Source organism: Nerophis lumbriciformis, linkage group LG03, assembly GCF_033978685.3.
Source record: "Nerophis lumbriciformis linkage group LG03, RoL_Nlum_v2.1, whole genome shotgun sequence".
Taxonomy (NCBI): Eukaryota; Metazoa; Chordata; class Actinopteri; order Syngnathiformes; family Syngnathidae; genus Nerophis; species Nerophis lumbriciformis.
In genome coordinates this window covers 5,482,376-5,499,735 of record NC_084550.2, presented here as the reverse complement: position 1 = coordinate 5,499,735, position 17,360 = coordinate 5,482,376, and the positions used below count along the sequence as shown (strand labels likewise).

The 17,360-nt window shown below is 43.2% G+C and overlaps 1 protein-coding gene across 1 annotated transcript in view; it reads right to left on the bottom strand.

The window, feature by feature from the left end:
* Positions 1-1,165: 1,165 nt before the first annotated feature.
* The window catches only part of LOC133577163 (uncharacterized), a 29,004-nt gene continuing 12,809 nt past the window's right edge, over positions 1,166-17,360 (bottom strand). Inside the window, exons 2-3 of the mRNA XM_061930781.2 lie at positions 13,590-13,841; positions 1,166-2,583 (exon numbers count right to left, since the gene is read on the bottom strand). Of these exons, the coding sequence (XP_061786765.2) occupies positions 1,577-2,583; positions 13,590-13,841 (1,259 nt within the window). The 3' untranslated portion in view covers positions 1,166-1,576. The remainder of the gene's footprint in view (positions 2,584-13,589; positions 13,842-17,360) is intronic.

The window sequence follows — 17,360 nt, the reverse complement described above, 5'->3', positions numbered from 1 at the left end:
AACTAAAAGGTTTTTCTCCAGTGTGCGTCCGCATGTGTTGAGCCAGGTCACTCTTATAAGAAAAGGGTTTATCACAAACTGAGCAGGTTACATTAGAAAGCATTCATTGACAGAGACATCAACAATTGATTATTATTACAATTGATTATGTGTTGCATTCAAAGACCAGCATCAAACAAAATATATTAGAGAAGTTAACCTGTCTATAGCTTAAACACTTCACTTCTAATGCCAACTGTATGGAAGCCAGAAGAACCATCAGTGGCTCTGCACGTGTTTGTTCAAAGACGACTTCCGAGAAAACCCATCTCCGCAAATTGAGCAGTGGTATGGTTTTTCTCCCGTGTGCGTTCTCGTGTGCGACACCAACAGCGTCTTTCGGGAAAACCTTTTATCGCAAACCGAGCAAGTGAAAGGTTTTTCTCCCGTGTGCGTCCTGACGTGCAACCTGACGGAATTCTTCTCGGAGAATGTTCTGCCGCAAACCAAGCAACTGAAAGGTTTCTCTCCCGTGTGCGTTCTCATGTGGGACAGCATGTGTACCTTTTGAAAGAACGTTTTGCCGCAGTCCGAGCAACTGAAAAGTCTTTGTCCCGTGTGTCTCTTCATGTGCGAACGCATATTGCTTTTGACAGAGAACAGCTTATGGCAAATAGAGCAACTAAAAGGTTTTTCTCCAGTGTGCGTCCGCATGTGTTGAGCCAGGTCACTCTTATAAGAAAAGGGTTTATCACAAACTGAGCAGGTTACATTAGAAAGCATTCATTGACAGAGACATCAACAATTGATTATTATTACAATTGATTATGTGTTGCATTCAAAGACCAGCATCAAACAAAATATATTAGAGAAGTTAACATGTCTATAGCTTAAACACTTCACTTCTAACGCCAACTGTATGGAAGCCAGAAGAACCATCAGTGGCTCTGCACGTGTTTGTTCAAAGACGACTTCCGAGAAAACCCATCTCCGCAAATTGAGCAGTGGTACGGTTTTTCTCCCGTGTGCGTTCTCGTGTGCGACACCAACAGCGTCTTTCGGGAAAATCTTTTATCGCAAACCGAGCAAGTGAAAGGTTTTTCTCCCGTGTGCGTCCTGACGTGCAACCTGACGGAATTCTTCTCGGAGAATGTTCTGCCGCAAACCAAGCAACTGAAAGGTTTCTCTCCCGTGTGCGTTCTCATGTGGGACAGCATGTGTACCTTTTGAAAGAACGTTTTGCCGCAGTCCGAGCAACTGAAAAGTCTTTGTCCCGTGTGTCTCTTCATGTGCGAGCGCATATTGCTTTTGACAGAGAACAGCTTATGGCAAATAGAGCAGCTAAAAGGTTTTTCTCCAGTGTGCGTCCGCATGTGTTGAGCCAGGTCACTCTTATAAGAAAAGGGTTTATCACAAACTGAGCAGGTTACATTAGAAAGCATTCATTGACAGAGACATCAACAATTGATTATTATTACAATTGATTATGTGTTGCATTCAAAGACCAGCATCAAACAAAATATATTAGAGAAGTTAACCTGTCTATAGCTTAAACACTTCACTTCTAACGCCAACTGTATGGAAGACAGAAGAACCATCAGTGGCTCTGCACGTGTTTGTTCAAAGACGACTTCCGAGAAAACCCATCTCCGCAAATTGAGCAGTGGTACGGTTTTTCTCCCGTGTGCGTTCTCGTGTGCGACACCAACAGCGTCTTTCGGGAAAATCTTTTATCGCAAACCGAGCAAGTGAAAGGTTTTTCTCCCGTGTGCGTCCTGACGTGCAACCTGACGGAATTCTTCTCGGAGAATGTTCTGCCGCAAACCAAGCAACTGAAAGGTTTCTCTCCCGTGTGCGTTCTCATGTGGGACAGCATGTGTACCTTTTGAAAGAACGTTTTGCCGCAGTCCGAGCAACTGAAAAGTCTTTGTCCCGTGTGTCTCTTCATGTGCGAACGCATATTGCTTTTGACAGAGAACAGCTTATGGCAAATAGAGCAACTAAAAGGTTTCTCTCCAGTGTGCGTCCGCATGTGTTGAGCCAGGTCACTCTTATAAGAAAAGGGTTTATCACAAACTGAGCAGGTTAAACATTTTTTACACATGTTTTGTTTAGAACATTCAGAGTTTTTATCCGTCTTAATATCATCTTCACAGTCTGTATCGCTGCTCAAGGGTTCTTGAGTATCTCCATCCTCTGGATAGTGTGATGTGTCGTCACTGCCTGATAGTGGAGCTAAGAGGTTGTCAGCTTGTGATCCGCCACAGTGGTCTTCATCAGCTTCTGTCCTCGGGTTTCGTGTTAATCTGCTGCAGCTTTGAGGCTCCGCCCCCTTGTTCTTCTCACTTAGACTATAATGAAGCTGTGAGGACTCAGGTGGTTTGTCCTCATGGTCTTCAGTCTTCACAGAGACAACGGTCAGTGGCAACTTGGTGAGATCGGCCTCCTCCTGCCATAGAAGACACCCTTCCTCCTGACTAATCCAGAGTTCCTCCTCTTCCTCTTTAAAGCGGAAGGTCTGTGGATCTTCCCGCTCTAAAGTGGAGCTCCCCGCATGCGGATAAGAAAGACGTTCTTCTTGTCGACCAATCAGCTGCTGGACGTCTGCAAGACAAGTAGTAATTATTAGAGATGTCCGATAATGGCTTTTTTTGCCCATATCCGATATTGTCCAACTCTTAATTACCGATTCCGATATCAAACGATACCGATTTATACAGTTGTGGAATTAACACATTATTATGCCTCATTTTGTTGTGATGCCCCGCTGGATGCATTAAAGAATGTAACAAGGTTTTCCAAAATAAATCAACTCAAGTTATGGCAAAAAATGCCAACATGGCACTGCCATATGTATTATTGAAGTCACAAAGTGCTTTTTTTTTTTTTTTAACATGCCTCAAAACAGCAGCTTGGAATTTGTGACATGCTCTCCCTGAGAGAGCATGAGGAAGTTGAGGTGGGCGGGGTTGAGGTGGGGGGGTGGGGTAGGAGGATAGCGGGGGGGGGGGGGTGTATATTGTCGCGTCCCGGAAGAGTTAGTGCTGCAAGGGGTTCTGGGTATTTGTTCTGTTGTGTTACGGTGCGGATGTTCTCCCTAAATGTGTCTGTCATTCTTGTTTTGGTGTGGGTTCACAGTGTGGCGCATATTTGTAACAGTGTTAAAGTTGTTTATACGGCCACCCTCGGTGTGACCTGCATGGCTGTTGACCAAGTATGAATTGCATTCACTTATGTGTGTTTGAAAAGCCGTAGATATTATGTGATTGGGCCGGCACGCTGTTTGTATGGAGGAAAAGCGGACGTGACGACAGGTTGTAGAGGACACTAAAGGCAGTGCCTTTAAAGGGGAACATTATCACCAGACCTATGTAAGCGTCAATATATACCTTGATGTTGCAGAAAAAAGACCATATATTTTTTTAACCGATTTCCGAACTCTAAATGGGTGAATTTTGGCGAATTAAACGCCTTTCTATTATTCGCTCTCGGAGCGATGACGCCAACATGGCACTGCCATATATATATATATATATATATATATATATATATATATATATATATATATATATATATACATACATACATACATACATGCATACATACATACATACATACATACATACAGGTAAAAGCCAGTAAATTAGAATATTTTGAAAAACTTGATTTATTTCAGTAATTGCATTCAAAAGGTGTAACTTGTACATTATATTTATTCATTGCACACAGACTGATGCATTCAAATGTTTATTTCATTTAATTTTGATGATTTGAAGTGGCAACAAATGAAAATCCAAAATTCCGTGTGTCACAAAATTAGAATATTACTTAAGGCTAATACAAAAAAGGGATTTTTAGAAATGTTGGCCAACTGAAAAGTATGAAAATGAAAAATATGAGCATGTACAATACTCAATACTTGGTTGGAGCTCCTTTTGCCTCAATTACTGCGTTAATGCGGCGTGGCATGGAGTCGATGAGTTTCTGGCACTGCTCAGGTGTTATGAGAGCCCAGGTTGCTCTGATAGTGGCCTTCAACTCTTCTGCGTTTTTGGGTCTGGCATTCTGCATCTTCCTTTTCACAATACCCCACAGATTTTCTATGGGGCTAAGGTCAGGGGAGTTGGCGGGCCAATTTAGAACAGAAATACCATGGTCCGTCAACCAGGCACGGGTAGATTCTGCGCTGTGTGCAGGCGCCAAGTCCTGTTGGAACTTGAAATCTCCATCTCCATAGAGCAGGTCAGCAGCAGGAAGCATGAAGTGCTCTAAAACTTGCTGGTAGACGGCTGCGTTGACCCTGGATCTCAGGAAACAGAGTGGACCGACACCAGCAGATGACATGGCACCCCAAACCATCACTGATGGTGGAAACTTTACACTAGACTTCAGGCAACGTGGATCCTGTGCCTCTCCTGTCTTCCTCCAGACTCTGGGACCTCGATTTCCAAAGGAAATGCAAAATTTGCATGGTTGGGTGATGGTTTGGGGTGCCATGTCATCTGCTGGTGTCGGTCCACTCTGTTTCCTGAGATCCAGGGTCAACGCAGCCGTCTACCAGCAAGTTTTAGAGCACTTCATGCTTCCTGCTGCTGACCTGCTCTATGGAGATGGAGATTTCAAGTTCCAACAGGACTTGGCGCCTGCACACAGCGCAAAATCTACCCGTGCCTGGTTTACGGACCATGGTATTTCTGTTCTAAATTGGCCCGCCAACTCCCCTGACCTTAGCCCCATAGAAAATCTGTGGGGTATTGTGAAAAGGAAGATGCAGAATGCCAGACCCAAAAACGCAGAAGAGTTGAAGGCCACTATCAGAGCAACCTGGGCTCTCATAACACCTGAGCAGTGCCAGAAACTCATCGACTCCATGCCACGCCGCATTAACGCAGTAATTGAGGCAAAAGGAGCTCCAACCAAGTATTGAGTATTGTACATGCTCATATTTTTCATTTTCATACTTTTCAGTTGGCCAACATTTCTAAAAATCCCTTTTTTGTATTAGCCTTAAGTAATATTCTAATTTTGTGACACACGGAATTTTGGATTTTCATTTGTTGCCACTTCAAATCATCAAAATTAAATGAAATAAACATTTGAATGCATCAGTCTGTGTGCAATGAATAAATATAATGTACAAGTTACACCTTTTGAATGCAATTACTGAAATAAATCAAGTTTTTCAAAATATTCTAATTTACTGGCTTTTACCTGTATATGTATGTATTAGGGATGTCCCGATCCAGGTTTTTGCACTTCCGATCCGATACCGATATTGTTTTTGCACTTCCGATCCGATACCGATACTGACCGATACTGGCCTATCCGAGCACGTATTAAAGTTTAAAGTTATTTAGCCTACTTAGTTGTCAGAATCATGTTGAAAAGGGTTTTAGTACTCTTGATAACAACTAGCCAGCTGAATTAGGGGAGTTTGAATAATACACAATGGTTGGTAACAAGAAACTGACCTGTTTATTCAAGGATAAACACAAAATAGACAAAATTATACATGACAAACAGAAATGGCATCATTGAACTAGGGCTGGGCGATATGGCCTTTTTTTAATGTTGCGATATTTTAAGGCCATATTGCGATACACGATATATATCTCGATATTTTGCCTTAGCCTTGAATGAACACTTGATGCATATAATGACAGCAGTATGATGATTCTATGTGTCTACATTAAAACATTCTTCTTCATACTGCATTAATATATGCTACTTTTAAACTTTCATGCAGAGAAGGAAATCACAACTAAAAAAAAATCACTATTTTTTTCATACGGTGTTGATGTGGAAATGTTTGCCTCGGCATTTTGATGGTGTGGACGTGTGGCACCGAATGGAGATAAGCGTCTCGACAGACGTTACAATATTTGAACAATGATGACGAAAACTGTTTTCTCTGTCGTGTCCGTGTGTCGAAAATTGTTATGCGCTTATTTTTTTATTTGATTTTGTGCGTGGCATAGATTTGCCGTGCGCAGAGGACGCTTGAGCAGGCGCGCACCTTAGCGGCTGCGCTAGCATCACAGCTAACGTTAGCCATGGTGCTACCTCTCTGCTGGGAGAGGACGTATACGTATGTGACGTGTGACGTGACAGTATGTGACGTGTGTAAGAAGGTGCGCTTGCTGTCTGTGAGAGGGAGACACAGGAAAGAGTGAGAAGAGCCTGTCGTGTAATGCCAGCAGCTAAATGCAACTGTGTGAGAATCCACAGACCTGTGGATGTGTTGAAGGTGTGCTGGAAAATGCGGAACGGAAATTAGGGAGCAGCAGAAAAGTGGAATATATTATTTAAATCGGTGCGTTGGAAAACACGGACCGGAGTTTTTTTTAAAACTGGATCGGCATTTTCCCATTCCTTGCCGATACGCAATTTTTGGCAAATATTGGCGGCCGATCCGATCCAAATATCGGATCGGGACATCCCTAGTACGTATATATATATATATATATATATATATATATATATATATATATATATATATATATATATATATATATATATACATGGCCCCCAGCCCAAAAAATTTTTTATTGTAATTTTGAATAATTCACCTGAATGTGCATGAACTATTTCTGTTCAAAATAGTTTGAAATGTCACATGTGAAATGTTTAAATATTAACTGTCACTTTACTGTACTGTGCCAACTGTACTACTATACGAGCAGAGGTGGGTAGTAACGCGCTACATTTACTCCGTTACATCTACTTGAGTAACTTTTGGGATAAATTGTACTTCTAAGAGTAGTTTTAATGCAACATACTTTTACTTTTACTTGAGTATATTTATAGAGAAGAAACGCTACTTTTACTCCGCTACTTTTATCTACATTCAGCTCGCTACTCGCTACTAATTTTTATCGATCTGTTAATGCACACTTTGTTTGTTTTGGTCTGTCAGACAGACCTTCATAGTGCCTGCGTTTCAATACAGTCACTGGTGACGTTCACTACGTTCCACCAATCAGATGCAGTCACTGGTGACGTTGAACCAATCAAATAGAGCCAGGCGGTCACATGACCCGACTTAAACAAGTGGAAAAACTTATTGGGGTGTTACCATTTAGTGGTCAATTGTACGGAATATGTACTGTACTGTGCAATCTACTAATACAAGTTCCAATCAATCAATCAAAATTGTGAAGGAAAAAAAGACCCTTTTTTTTTTCAACCGTACATCTCGTCAAAAGCCTAAAGACTGACTGCACAGTTCCTGTCTTCACAATAAAAGTGCCGCTCCATCGCGCATGCGCTTTCAAAATAAGAGTCTCCGAAAGCCAGCGCAAACAAGCTAGCAAGCTACGGAGTTTGCCGCCAATGTATTTCTTGTAAAGTGTATAAAAACGAATATGGAAGCTGGACAAATTAGATGCCAAAAACCAAACACTTTCATGTGGTATTAGACAGAAAGGAGGAACTTTTTTTCTCCTCCATTTGAAAACGTGGACGTTATCATCACTACTGTCTGATTACAATCAACGCAAGTCATCAGAATCAGGTAATACACCAACTTATATTCTTGTCTTCATGAAAGAAAGGAATCTATATGTTACGCTTACGTGGCATTGTGATGCCGGAGGTCGTCTTTTCAAGATACAGAGGGATGTCAGGAAGCGGCTTGCAGGTGAGAATAAATGATTTATTCTGATTGCAGAACAAAATGCTGCGCGGTGCACCACGGCACGGAAAACAAGAGGGTAGCAAAGATGCTAATATCAAAATGTAAACTATGAGCGAAACTAGGAGCGTAACTTGTTGCGTAGGAGCAAACAAAACCAACAGACCGAATGAGGCCAGCGCGTAAACTAAATAGCCCTCTGATTAGTGCCCGGGCAACAGGTGCGCGTCCGGGACACTAACCAGAGGCAGGTGACTATAATCTGCCGTCATGGCAACAGAAACAAACTCAAGAGGTGCTGAAAACACAAGTGACTTGAAAACAAAAACAAAAATATGATCCGGGCAGCGGATCATAACACTATATGTGTTAAACATGCATGTATATTCATTAAAGCACCTTTAACATGTAAACAAAAACGGCAAAATAAATAAATATAAATTATATACTGTATATATCAATGTATATATATATATATATATATATATATATATATATATATATATATATATATGTATGTATATGTGTGTGTGTGTGTGTGTATATATATATATATATATATATATATATATATATATATATATATATATATATATATATATATATATGTGTGTGTATATATATATATATATATGATATGTGTGTGTATGTTACTCATCAGTTACTCAGTACTTAAGTAGTTTTTTCACAACATACTTTTTACTTTTACTCAAGTCAATATTTGGGTGACTACTCCTTACTTTTACTTGAGTAATAAATCTCTAAAGTAACAGTACTCTTACTTGAGTACAATTTCTGGCTACTCTACCCACCTCTGTATACGAGTACCTATTTTCTATTGTTTCATTGAAAATAAAACCGCAAAGTCCATTTGGCTGTCATCTGTTTTAATTATGAGACACAATTGTGTCAAAGTCATGATTTTTTTTTTTTTCATGCTTGAATTAAGAAATAATTACTTTAAAAAAGTAGTTTTATACTTGTGAGTGTTGATGACACAGCTTTGCAACAGTTGATATTCTAGTTTCAAGCATGTTTTACTCAATATAGGTCATCAAATCTCAGCAACAAGCTGTAATATCTTACTGAGATCATTTAGGACACTTAAAACAAGTAAAACACTCTAACATAAAATCTGCTTAGTGAGAAGAATGATCTTATCAGACAGAAAATAAGCAAATATCACCCTTATTTGACATATTTACTTTGCAGTGGTTTGTTGGGGCAGCAGCACCAGCAAAATGGACTCAAACCGGATTGACAAACTGATCCGGAAAGCCGGCCAAACTATTGGCACGCAGTTGGAGGCGTTTGTGTCAGTGAGGGACAGGAGGACTCTGGACAAACTGCTGGCCATCATGGACAATCCTGCCCACCCACTCCACCTGACAATTGAGGGACAGCGGAGTTCATACTATTATTTGTTTTTTTTTTACAAATACATGCCGACATATTCATTATAAAGTGGCCCGAATATGACTTTAAATAAATAATCATATAACCTGTCATTATTCACTCAGTTTTCCCTCACTTCATAGCGTAAGGTAGAGAGCCCCTTTAGTGCGTCGGTATCCAATCCATTCCACTTGTTCATATAGAAAATGCCCACATCACTCAAAATCCAGTCCGCATTTTCTCTGCGACCTTGCTTGCGGTCCTTGGACTTGTTCATATACGAAAATGCCCACATCACTCAAAATCCAGTCCGCATTTTCTCTGCGACCTTGCTTGCGGTCCTTGGACTTGTTCATATAGAAAATGCCCACATCACTCAAAATCCAGTCCGCATTTTCTCTGCGACCTTGCTTGCGGTCCTTGGACTTGTTCATATACGAAAATGCCCACATCACTCAAAATCCAGTCCGCATTTTCTCTGCGACCTTGCTTGCGGTCCTTGGACTTGTTCATATAGAAAATGCCCACATCACTCAAAATCCAGTCCGCATTTTCTCTGCGACCTTGCTTGCGGTCCTTGGACTTGTTCATATACGAAAATGCCCACATCACTCAAAATCCAGTCCGCATTTTCTCTGCGACCTTTGCTTGCGGTCCTTGGACTTGTTCATATAGAAAATGCCCACATCACTCAAAATCCAGTCCGCATTTTCTCTGCGACCTTGCTTGCGGTCCTTGGACTTGTTCATATAGAAAATGCCCACATCACTCAAAATCCAGTCCGCATTTTCTCTGTGACCTTGCTTGCGGTCCTTGGACTTGTTCATATAGAAAATGCCCACATCACTCAAAATCCAGTCCGCATTTTCTCTGCGACCTTGCTTGCGGTCCTTGGACTTGTTCATATAGAAAATGCCCACATCACTCAAAATCCAGTCCGCATTTTCTCTGTGACCTTGCTTGCGGTCCTTGGACTTGTTCATATAGAAAATGCCCACATCACTCAAAATCCAGTCCGCATTTTCTCTGCGACCTTGCTTGCGGTCCTTGGACTTGTTCATATACGAAAATGCCCACATCACTCAAAATCCAGTCCGCATTTTCTCTGCGACCTTGCTTGCGGTCCTTGGACTTGTTCATATAGAAAATGCCCACATCACTCAAAATCCAGTCCGCATTTTCTCTGCGACCTTGCTTGCGGTCCTTGGACTTGTTCATATAGAAAATGCCCACATCACTCAAAATCCAGTCCGCATTTTCTCTGTGACCTTGCTTGCGGTCCTTGGACTTGTTCATATAGAAAATGCCCACATCACTCAAAATCCAGTCCGCATTTTCTCTGCGACCTTGCTTGCGGTCCTTGGACTTGTTCATATACGAAAATGCCCACATCACTCAAAATCCAGTCCGCATTTTCTCTGTGACCTTGCTTGCGGTCCTTGGAATTGTTCATATAGAAAATGCCCACATCACTCAAAATCCAGTCCGCATTTTCTCTGCGACCTTGCTTGCGGTCCTTGGACTTGTTCATATAGAAAATGCCCACATCACTCAAAATCCAGTCCGCATTTTCTCTGCGACCTTGCTTGCGGTCCTTGGACTTGTTCATATAGAAAATGCCCACATCACTCAAAATCCAGTCCGCATTTTCTCTGCGACCTTGCTTGCGGTCCTTGGACTTGTTCATATAGAAAATGCCCACATCACTCAAAATCCAGTCCGCATTTTCTCTGTGACCTTGCTTGCGGTCCTTGGACTTGTTCATATAGAAAATGCCCACATCACTCAAAATCCAGTCCGCATTTTCTCTGTGACCTTGCTTGCGGTCCTTGGACTTGTTCATATAGAAAATGCCCACATCACTCAAAATCCAGTCCGCATTTTCTCTGCGACCTTGCTTGCGGTCCTTGGACTTGTTCATATAGAAAATGCCCACATCACTCAAAATCCAGTCCGCATTTTCTCTGCGACCTTGCTTGCGGTCCTTGGACTTGTTCATATACGAAAATGCCCACATCACTCAAAATCCAGTCCGCATTTTCTCTGCGACCTTTGCTTGCGGTCCTTGGACTTGTTCATATAGAAAATGCCCACATCACTCAAAATCCAGTCCGCATTTTCTCTGCGACCTTGCTTGCGGTCCTTGGACTTGTTCATATAGAAAATGCCCACATCACTCAAAATCCAGTCCGCATTTTCTCTGCGACCTTGCTTGCGGTCCTTGGACTTGTTCATATAGAAAATGCCCACATCACTCAAAATCCAGTCCGCATTTTCTCTGCGACCTTGCTTGCGGTCCTTGGACTTGTTCATATAGAAAATGCCCACATCACTCAAAATCCAGTCCGCATTTTCTCTGCGACCTTGCTTGCGGTCCTTGGACTTGTTCATATACGAAAATGCCCACATCACTCAAAATCCAGTCCGCATTTTCTCTGCGACCTTGCTTGCGGTCCTTGGACTTGTTCATATAGAAAATGCCCACATCACTCAAAATCCAGTCCGCATTTTCTCTGCGACCTTGCTTGCGGTCCTTGGACTTGTTCATATAGAAAATGCCCACATCACTCAAAATCCAGTCCGCATTTTCTCTGTGACCTTGCTTGCGGTCCTTGGACTTGTTCATATAGAAAATGCCCACATCACTCAAAATCCAGTCCGCATTTTCTCTGCGACCTTGCTTGCGGTCCTTGGACTTGTTCATATAGAAAATGCCCACATCACTCAAAATCCAGTCCGCATTTTCTCTGTGACCTTGCTTGCGGTCCTTGGACTTGTTCATATAGAAAATGCCCACATCACTCAAAATCCAGTCTGCATTTTCTCTGCGACCTTGCTTGCGGTCCTTGGACTTGTTCATATAGAAAATGCCCACATCACTCAAAATCCAGTCCGCATTTTCTCTGTGACCTTGCTTGCGGTCCTTGGACTTGTTCATATAGAAAATGCCCACATCACTCAAAATCCAGTCCGCATTTTCTCTGCGACCTTGCTTGCGGTCCCGCAGGTGTACGAAGCACATTAGCACACATAGCACTGCAGAACAAGAACGTGAATAGATGCAAAATGGACATAAGAAACTTTTTCAAGAAAATAAGTATTCATCACTGCTTGTAGTAAAATGTAGGTTTTTCATGCACATCTGGGATAAGTCCAGCACCCCTGGAAGGTTAAACATTATATTGCACTTGAAGTTTAGATGCAGTGTACACTAGAGATGCGCGGTTTGCGGACACAACCGCGGAGTCCGCGGATTATCGGCGGATCGGGCAGTTGAAATTTAAAAAAATTAGATTTTATCCGCGGGTCGGGTCGGGCGGTTGAAATAAAAAAAAATTAGATTTTAAATAGATTCAGGCGGGTGGCAGTTAAACCAATTGGGAAATATATATACATAGTTAAATGTTGTTACCCACATACGAAAAACGAGCAGGCACCTGCAGCATATGCCACAACAGAAGAAGAAAAAAAAAAGAGATGGACACTTTTACGGAGCAGAGAAGGGACGCCTCGCCGGGTCCGGGACCGAGGCCCCTTCCCCCGAGAGGGCCCCACCGGGAGTCGTAGCTGAGGTGATCTGCGAGAAGGGCCCGAGGCACGTCCAGGGTCACCACCGCGCCCACCGCACCGACACCCCGCCTCGTCCGCCTTCGCCGCGGCCGGCGTCACGCGCAGCAGGTAAGCAGCTTACCTGCCCGCCACCCCCGTGGCCGGGGGCTCGTGACAGGGGTCACTCCGCGCGCTCCGCCCGCGCAGCTTACCTGACCGCCACCCCCGTTGCCGGGGGCGCGTAACAGGGGTCACTCCGCGCGCAGTGCGCTCACGAAAGGGGTGGGGCTCACCCTGGTTGATATAGACAGCAGGACGGTGGCCATGGAAGTCGGAACCCGCTAAGGAGTGTGTAACAACCCGCCTGCCGAATCAACTAGCCCTGAAAATGGATGGCGCTGGAGCGTCGGGCCCATACCCGGCTGTCGCCGGCAGCGAGAGCCGCGAGGGCTAGGCCGCGACGAGTAGGATGGCTGCCGCGGTGCGCGCTGAAGCCTCGGGCGCGAGCCCGGGTGGAGCCGCCGCTGGTGCGAGGGACATCGCACCTCCATGCGCTTGGAGGTGTGCTCAGCGCGGCTCCCAGATGATTGGGCACTGGTGTGCGTCTGGGCCGTGACAGCGTGGCACGCATTGAATGTCTGTGCTGCATTGGATCAGTCTCCTTTCTTTAACAGGCAAAAGCTTTATAACCTCACTAATGCCTTGCATCGTCTATATTAGATATATAACAACGGGCGGGTGCGGGCGGGTGCGGGCGGGTGCGGGTTTGATTAAATGTTAGATCGGGTGGATGGCGGATGGTTGACGACTTTCTGATGCGGTTGCGGATGAAATAATTGCCTATCCGCGCATCTCTAGTGTACACCTAAATGTATTTATATGTATTACTTGCACTTTTTACTTAAATATTGAAATCAATGAATAATAAATGTATGAGTTGCTTTAACAACAGCTACAATACCCCCCCGGCCTTAGTCAGAATAGTGTCTGGAAATTGTAAAAAGTTGTATCAATTCATGGCTGTTCCACTCACTTGTTCTGTGGTGAAGCTGTGAGGACTCAGGTGGTTCGTCTTCATGCTCTTCAGTCTTCACAGAGACAACAGTCAGTGGCAACTTGGTAAGATTGGCCTCCCCCTGCCCTCGCAGACACTCTTCCTTCGGCGTGATCCAAAGTTCCCCGTCTTCCTCTTTAACTTGAGGGGGCTGTGGATACTCCTGCCTTGAAGTGGAGCTCCCCCACCGCGGCCGACGCTCTCCTTGACGACCCATCCGCTGCTGGACGTCTGCAGGACATGAATAACATCAAGTAAGTGGCGGTGTCCTGCTAATGAACATGGTTTATTGTTTATTATGAATCGGGTTATAAAGCGTAAACTGATCTTGTTTTCTACAATCACGGTAAATATTGTTATTAGTCCTTTCTCTCTGGCTCTCATCGAGGGTGGACGCTCCTCTTTCCTCTCCTGCTTGCTTCTTTGTCTTGTCTTAAAGGGGAACATTATCACCAGACCTATGTAAGCGTCAGTGACGTGCGGTCACTAGAGGCAGGTGAGGCGGGGCCTCACCTGCCATCATGGAAAGAAAAAAAATGTAAAAAGAAAAAAAATTAATTAAATTGTTATATGTATCCAGTGATTATACTATAAAGTTATTTTCCATTTAACTTCACCAGTTTTAGATTATTTTTATTCAAAATTGCTGAATTTTCACATTTGCCGTTCAAATACTGAGAAGAGACGGTGCGGTGAACAGCAGCCAGTTGAGGCACGTCACTCAGTGCCTCAACATGGATTGCGGACTCGGCTAACTGCTGGCCTGCTGTGCAGTGAGACCGTATTGCTATATGAATTATATTATACATTTCCATAGTTTAGTTAGCTGAGGTATATAATGTACAGACTATTATGTTAAATCCACTATGGACTGGACTTTCACTATTATGTTAGATCCACTATGGACTAGACTCTCACACTATTATGTTAGATCCACTATGGACTGGACTCTCACACTATTATGTTAGATCCACTATGGACTGGACTCTCACTATTATGTTAGATCCACTATGGACTGGACTTTCACTATTATGTTAGATCCACTATGGACTGGACTCTCTCACTATTATGTTAGATCCACTATGGACTAGACTCTCACACTATTATGTTCGATCCACTATGGACAGGACTCTCACTATTATGTTCGATCCACTATGGACTGGACTCTCACTATTATGTTAGATCCACTATGGACTGGACTTTCACTATTATGTTAGATCCACTATGGACTAGACTCTCACACTATTGTGTTAGATCCACTATGGACTGGACTCTCACACTATTATGTTAGATCCACTATGGACTGGACTCTCACTATTATGTTAGATCCACTATGGACTGGACTCTCACACTATTATGTTAGATCCACTATGGACTGGACTCTCACTATTATGTTAGATCCACTATGGACTGGACTCTCACTATTATGTTAGATCCACTATGGACTGGACTCTCACTATTATGTTAGATCCACTATGGACTGGACTTTCACTATTATGTTAAATCCACTATGGACTGGACTTTCACTATTATGTTAGATCCACTATGGACTGGACTCTCACACTATTGTGTTAGATCCACTATGGACTGGACTCTCACACTATTATGTTAGATCCACTATGGACTGGACTCTCACTATTATGTTAGATCCACTATGGACTGGACTTTCACTATTATGTTAGATCCACTATGGACTAGACTCTCACACTATTGTGTTAGATCCACTATGGACTGGACTCTCACACTATTATGTTAGATCCACTATGGACTGGACTCTCACTATTATGTTAGATCCACTATGGACTGGACTCTCACACTATTATGTTAGATCCACTATGGACTGGACTCTCACTATTATGTTAGATCCACTATGGACTGGACTCTCACACTATTATGTTAGATCCACTATGGACTGGACTCTCACTATTATGTTAGATCCACTATGGACTGGACTCTCACTATTATGTTAGATCCACTATGGACTGGACTCTCACTATTATGTTAGATCCACTATGGACTGGACTTTCACTATTATGTTGAATCCACTATGGACTGGACTTTCACTATTATGTTAGATCCACTATGGACTGGACTCTCACACTATTGTGTTAGATCCACTATGGACTGGACTCTCACACTATTATGTTAGATCCACTATGGACTGGACTCTCACTATTATGTTAGATCCACTATGGACTGGACTTTCACAATATTATGCTAGACCCACTCGACGACCATTGCATCTGGTCTCCCCTAGAGGGGGGGTTTCCCACATCTGCGGTCCTCTCCAAGGTTTCTCATAGTCATTCACATTGACATCCCACTGGGTTGTGAGTTTTTCCTTGCTCTTATGTGGGATCTGAACCGAGGATGTTGTTGTGGCTTGTGCAGCCCTTTGAGACACTTGTGATTTAGGGCTATATAAATAAACATTGATTGATTGATACAGTGTATTTGGTCAACAACTGTATGTGTGTAAAGTATTTCTTGTGCTGAGCGATCATAAAACTGTTGCGAAGACGCACTGGCTGAGGCTCGCGTAATCCCGCCTCCTGGTGCCAGTTAATGCACCTCTGCTGCAGACTGCACCCCCCGACGGGAGCGCCACACCAACCAAAGCCCACACCCAAACCCTCCACGTGCAAGACCGAATCCACCCAAAAAATGTCACTTAACAAGAAGCCAAAAAGTGCAAAAACAACATTGCTCGCGCCGGAGGAGCCGTGAACGACTGCAGGGACACAACATTAGGTACACCTGCAGACTGCAGCACGGATTTCATATTTCATTCATTCACAACTCCTCCAACACCAACACCACTGTTCCCGCACTTATAAATAAAGGTAAGACCATAATAACGTTTTTTTAATTAAATGTGCTTTTTTGTGTGCTACAGTTTGTATGTGTAAAGTTAAAGTTAAGTTAAAGTAGCAATGATTGTCACACACACACTAGGTGTGGTGAAATTTGTCCTCTGCATTTGACCCATCCCCTTGATCACCCCCTGGGAGGTGAGGGGAGCAGTGGGCAGCAGCGGTGCCGCGCCCGGGAATAATTTTTGATGATTTAACCCCCAATTCCAACCCTTGATGCTGAGTGCCAAGCAGGGAAGAATGCTGGTATGAGCTTTTAAACATAACCCGTTAACTGCTGCCAATCAAATGGTGAATAAGATACTCTTTAGGGTTCATATGTTTGTAAATCTGACTGTGATGAAGTCAGTGCCTCACCAGCCATCAACCTCACCGCACGTCACTGGTAAGCGTCAATATATCTTGATGTTGCAGAAAAAAGACCATATATTTTTTTAACCGATTTCCGAACTCTAAATGGGTGAATTTTGGCGAATTAAACGCCTTTCTATTATTCGCTCTTCCCGTTGTGACGTCATATCGGGAAGCAATCCGCCATTTTCTCAAACACCGAGTCAAATCGGCTCTGTTATTTTCCGTTTTTTCGACTGTTTTCCGTACCTTGGAGACATCATGCCTCGTCGGTGTGTTGTCGGAGGGTGTAACAACACGAACAGGGACGGATTCAAGTTGCACCAGTGGCCCAAAGATGCCAAAGTGGCAAGAAATTGGACGTTTGTTCCGCACACTTTACCGACGAAAGCTATGCTACGACAGAGATGGCAAGAATGTGTGGATATCCTGCGACACTCAAAGCAGATGCATTTCCAACGATAAAGTCAAAGAAATCTGCCGCCAGACCCCCATTGACTCTGCCGGAGTGTGTGAGCAATTCAGG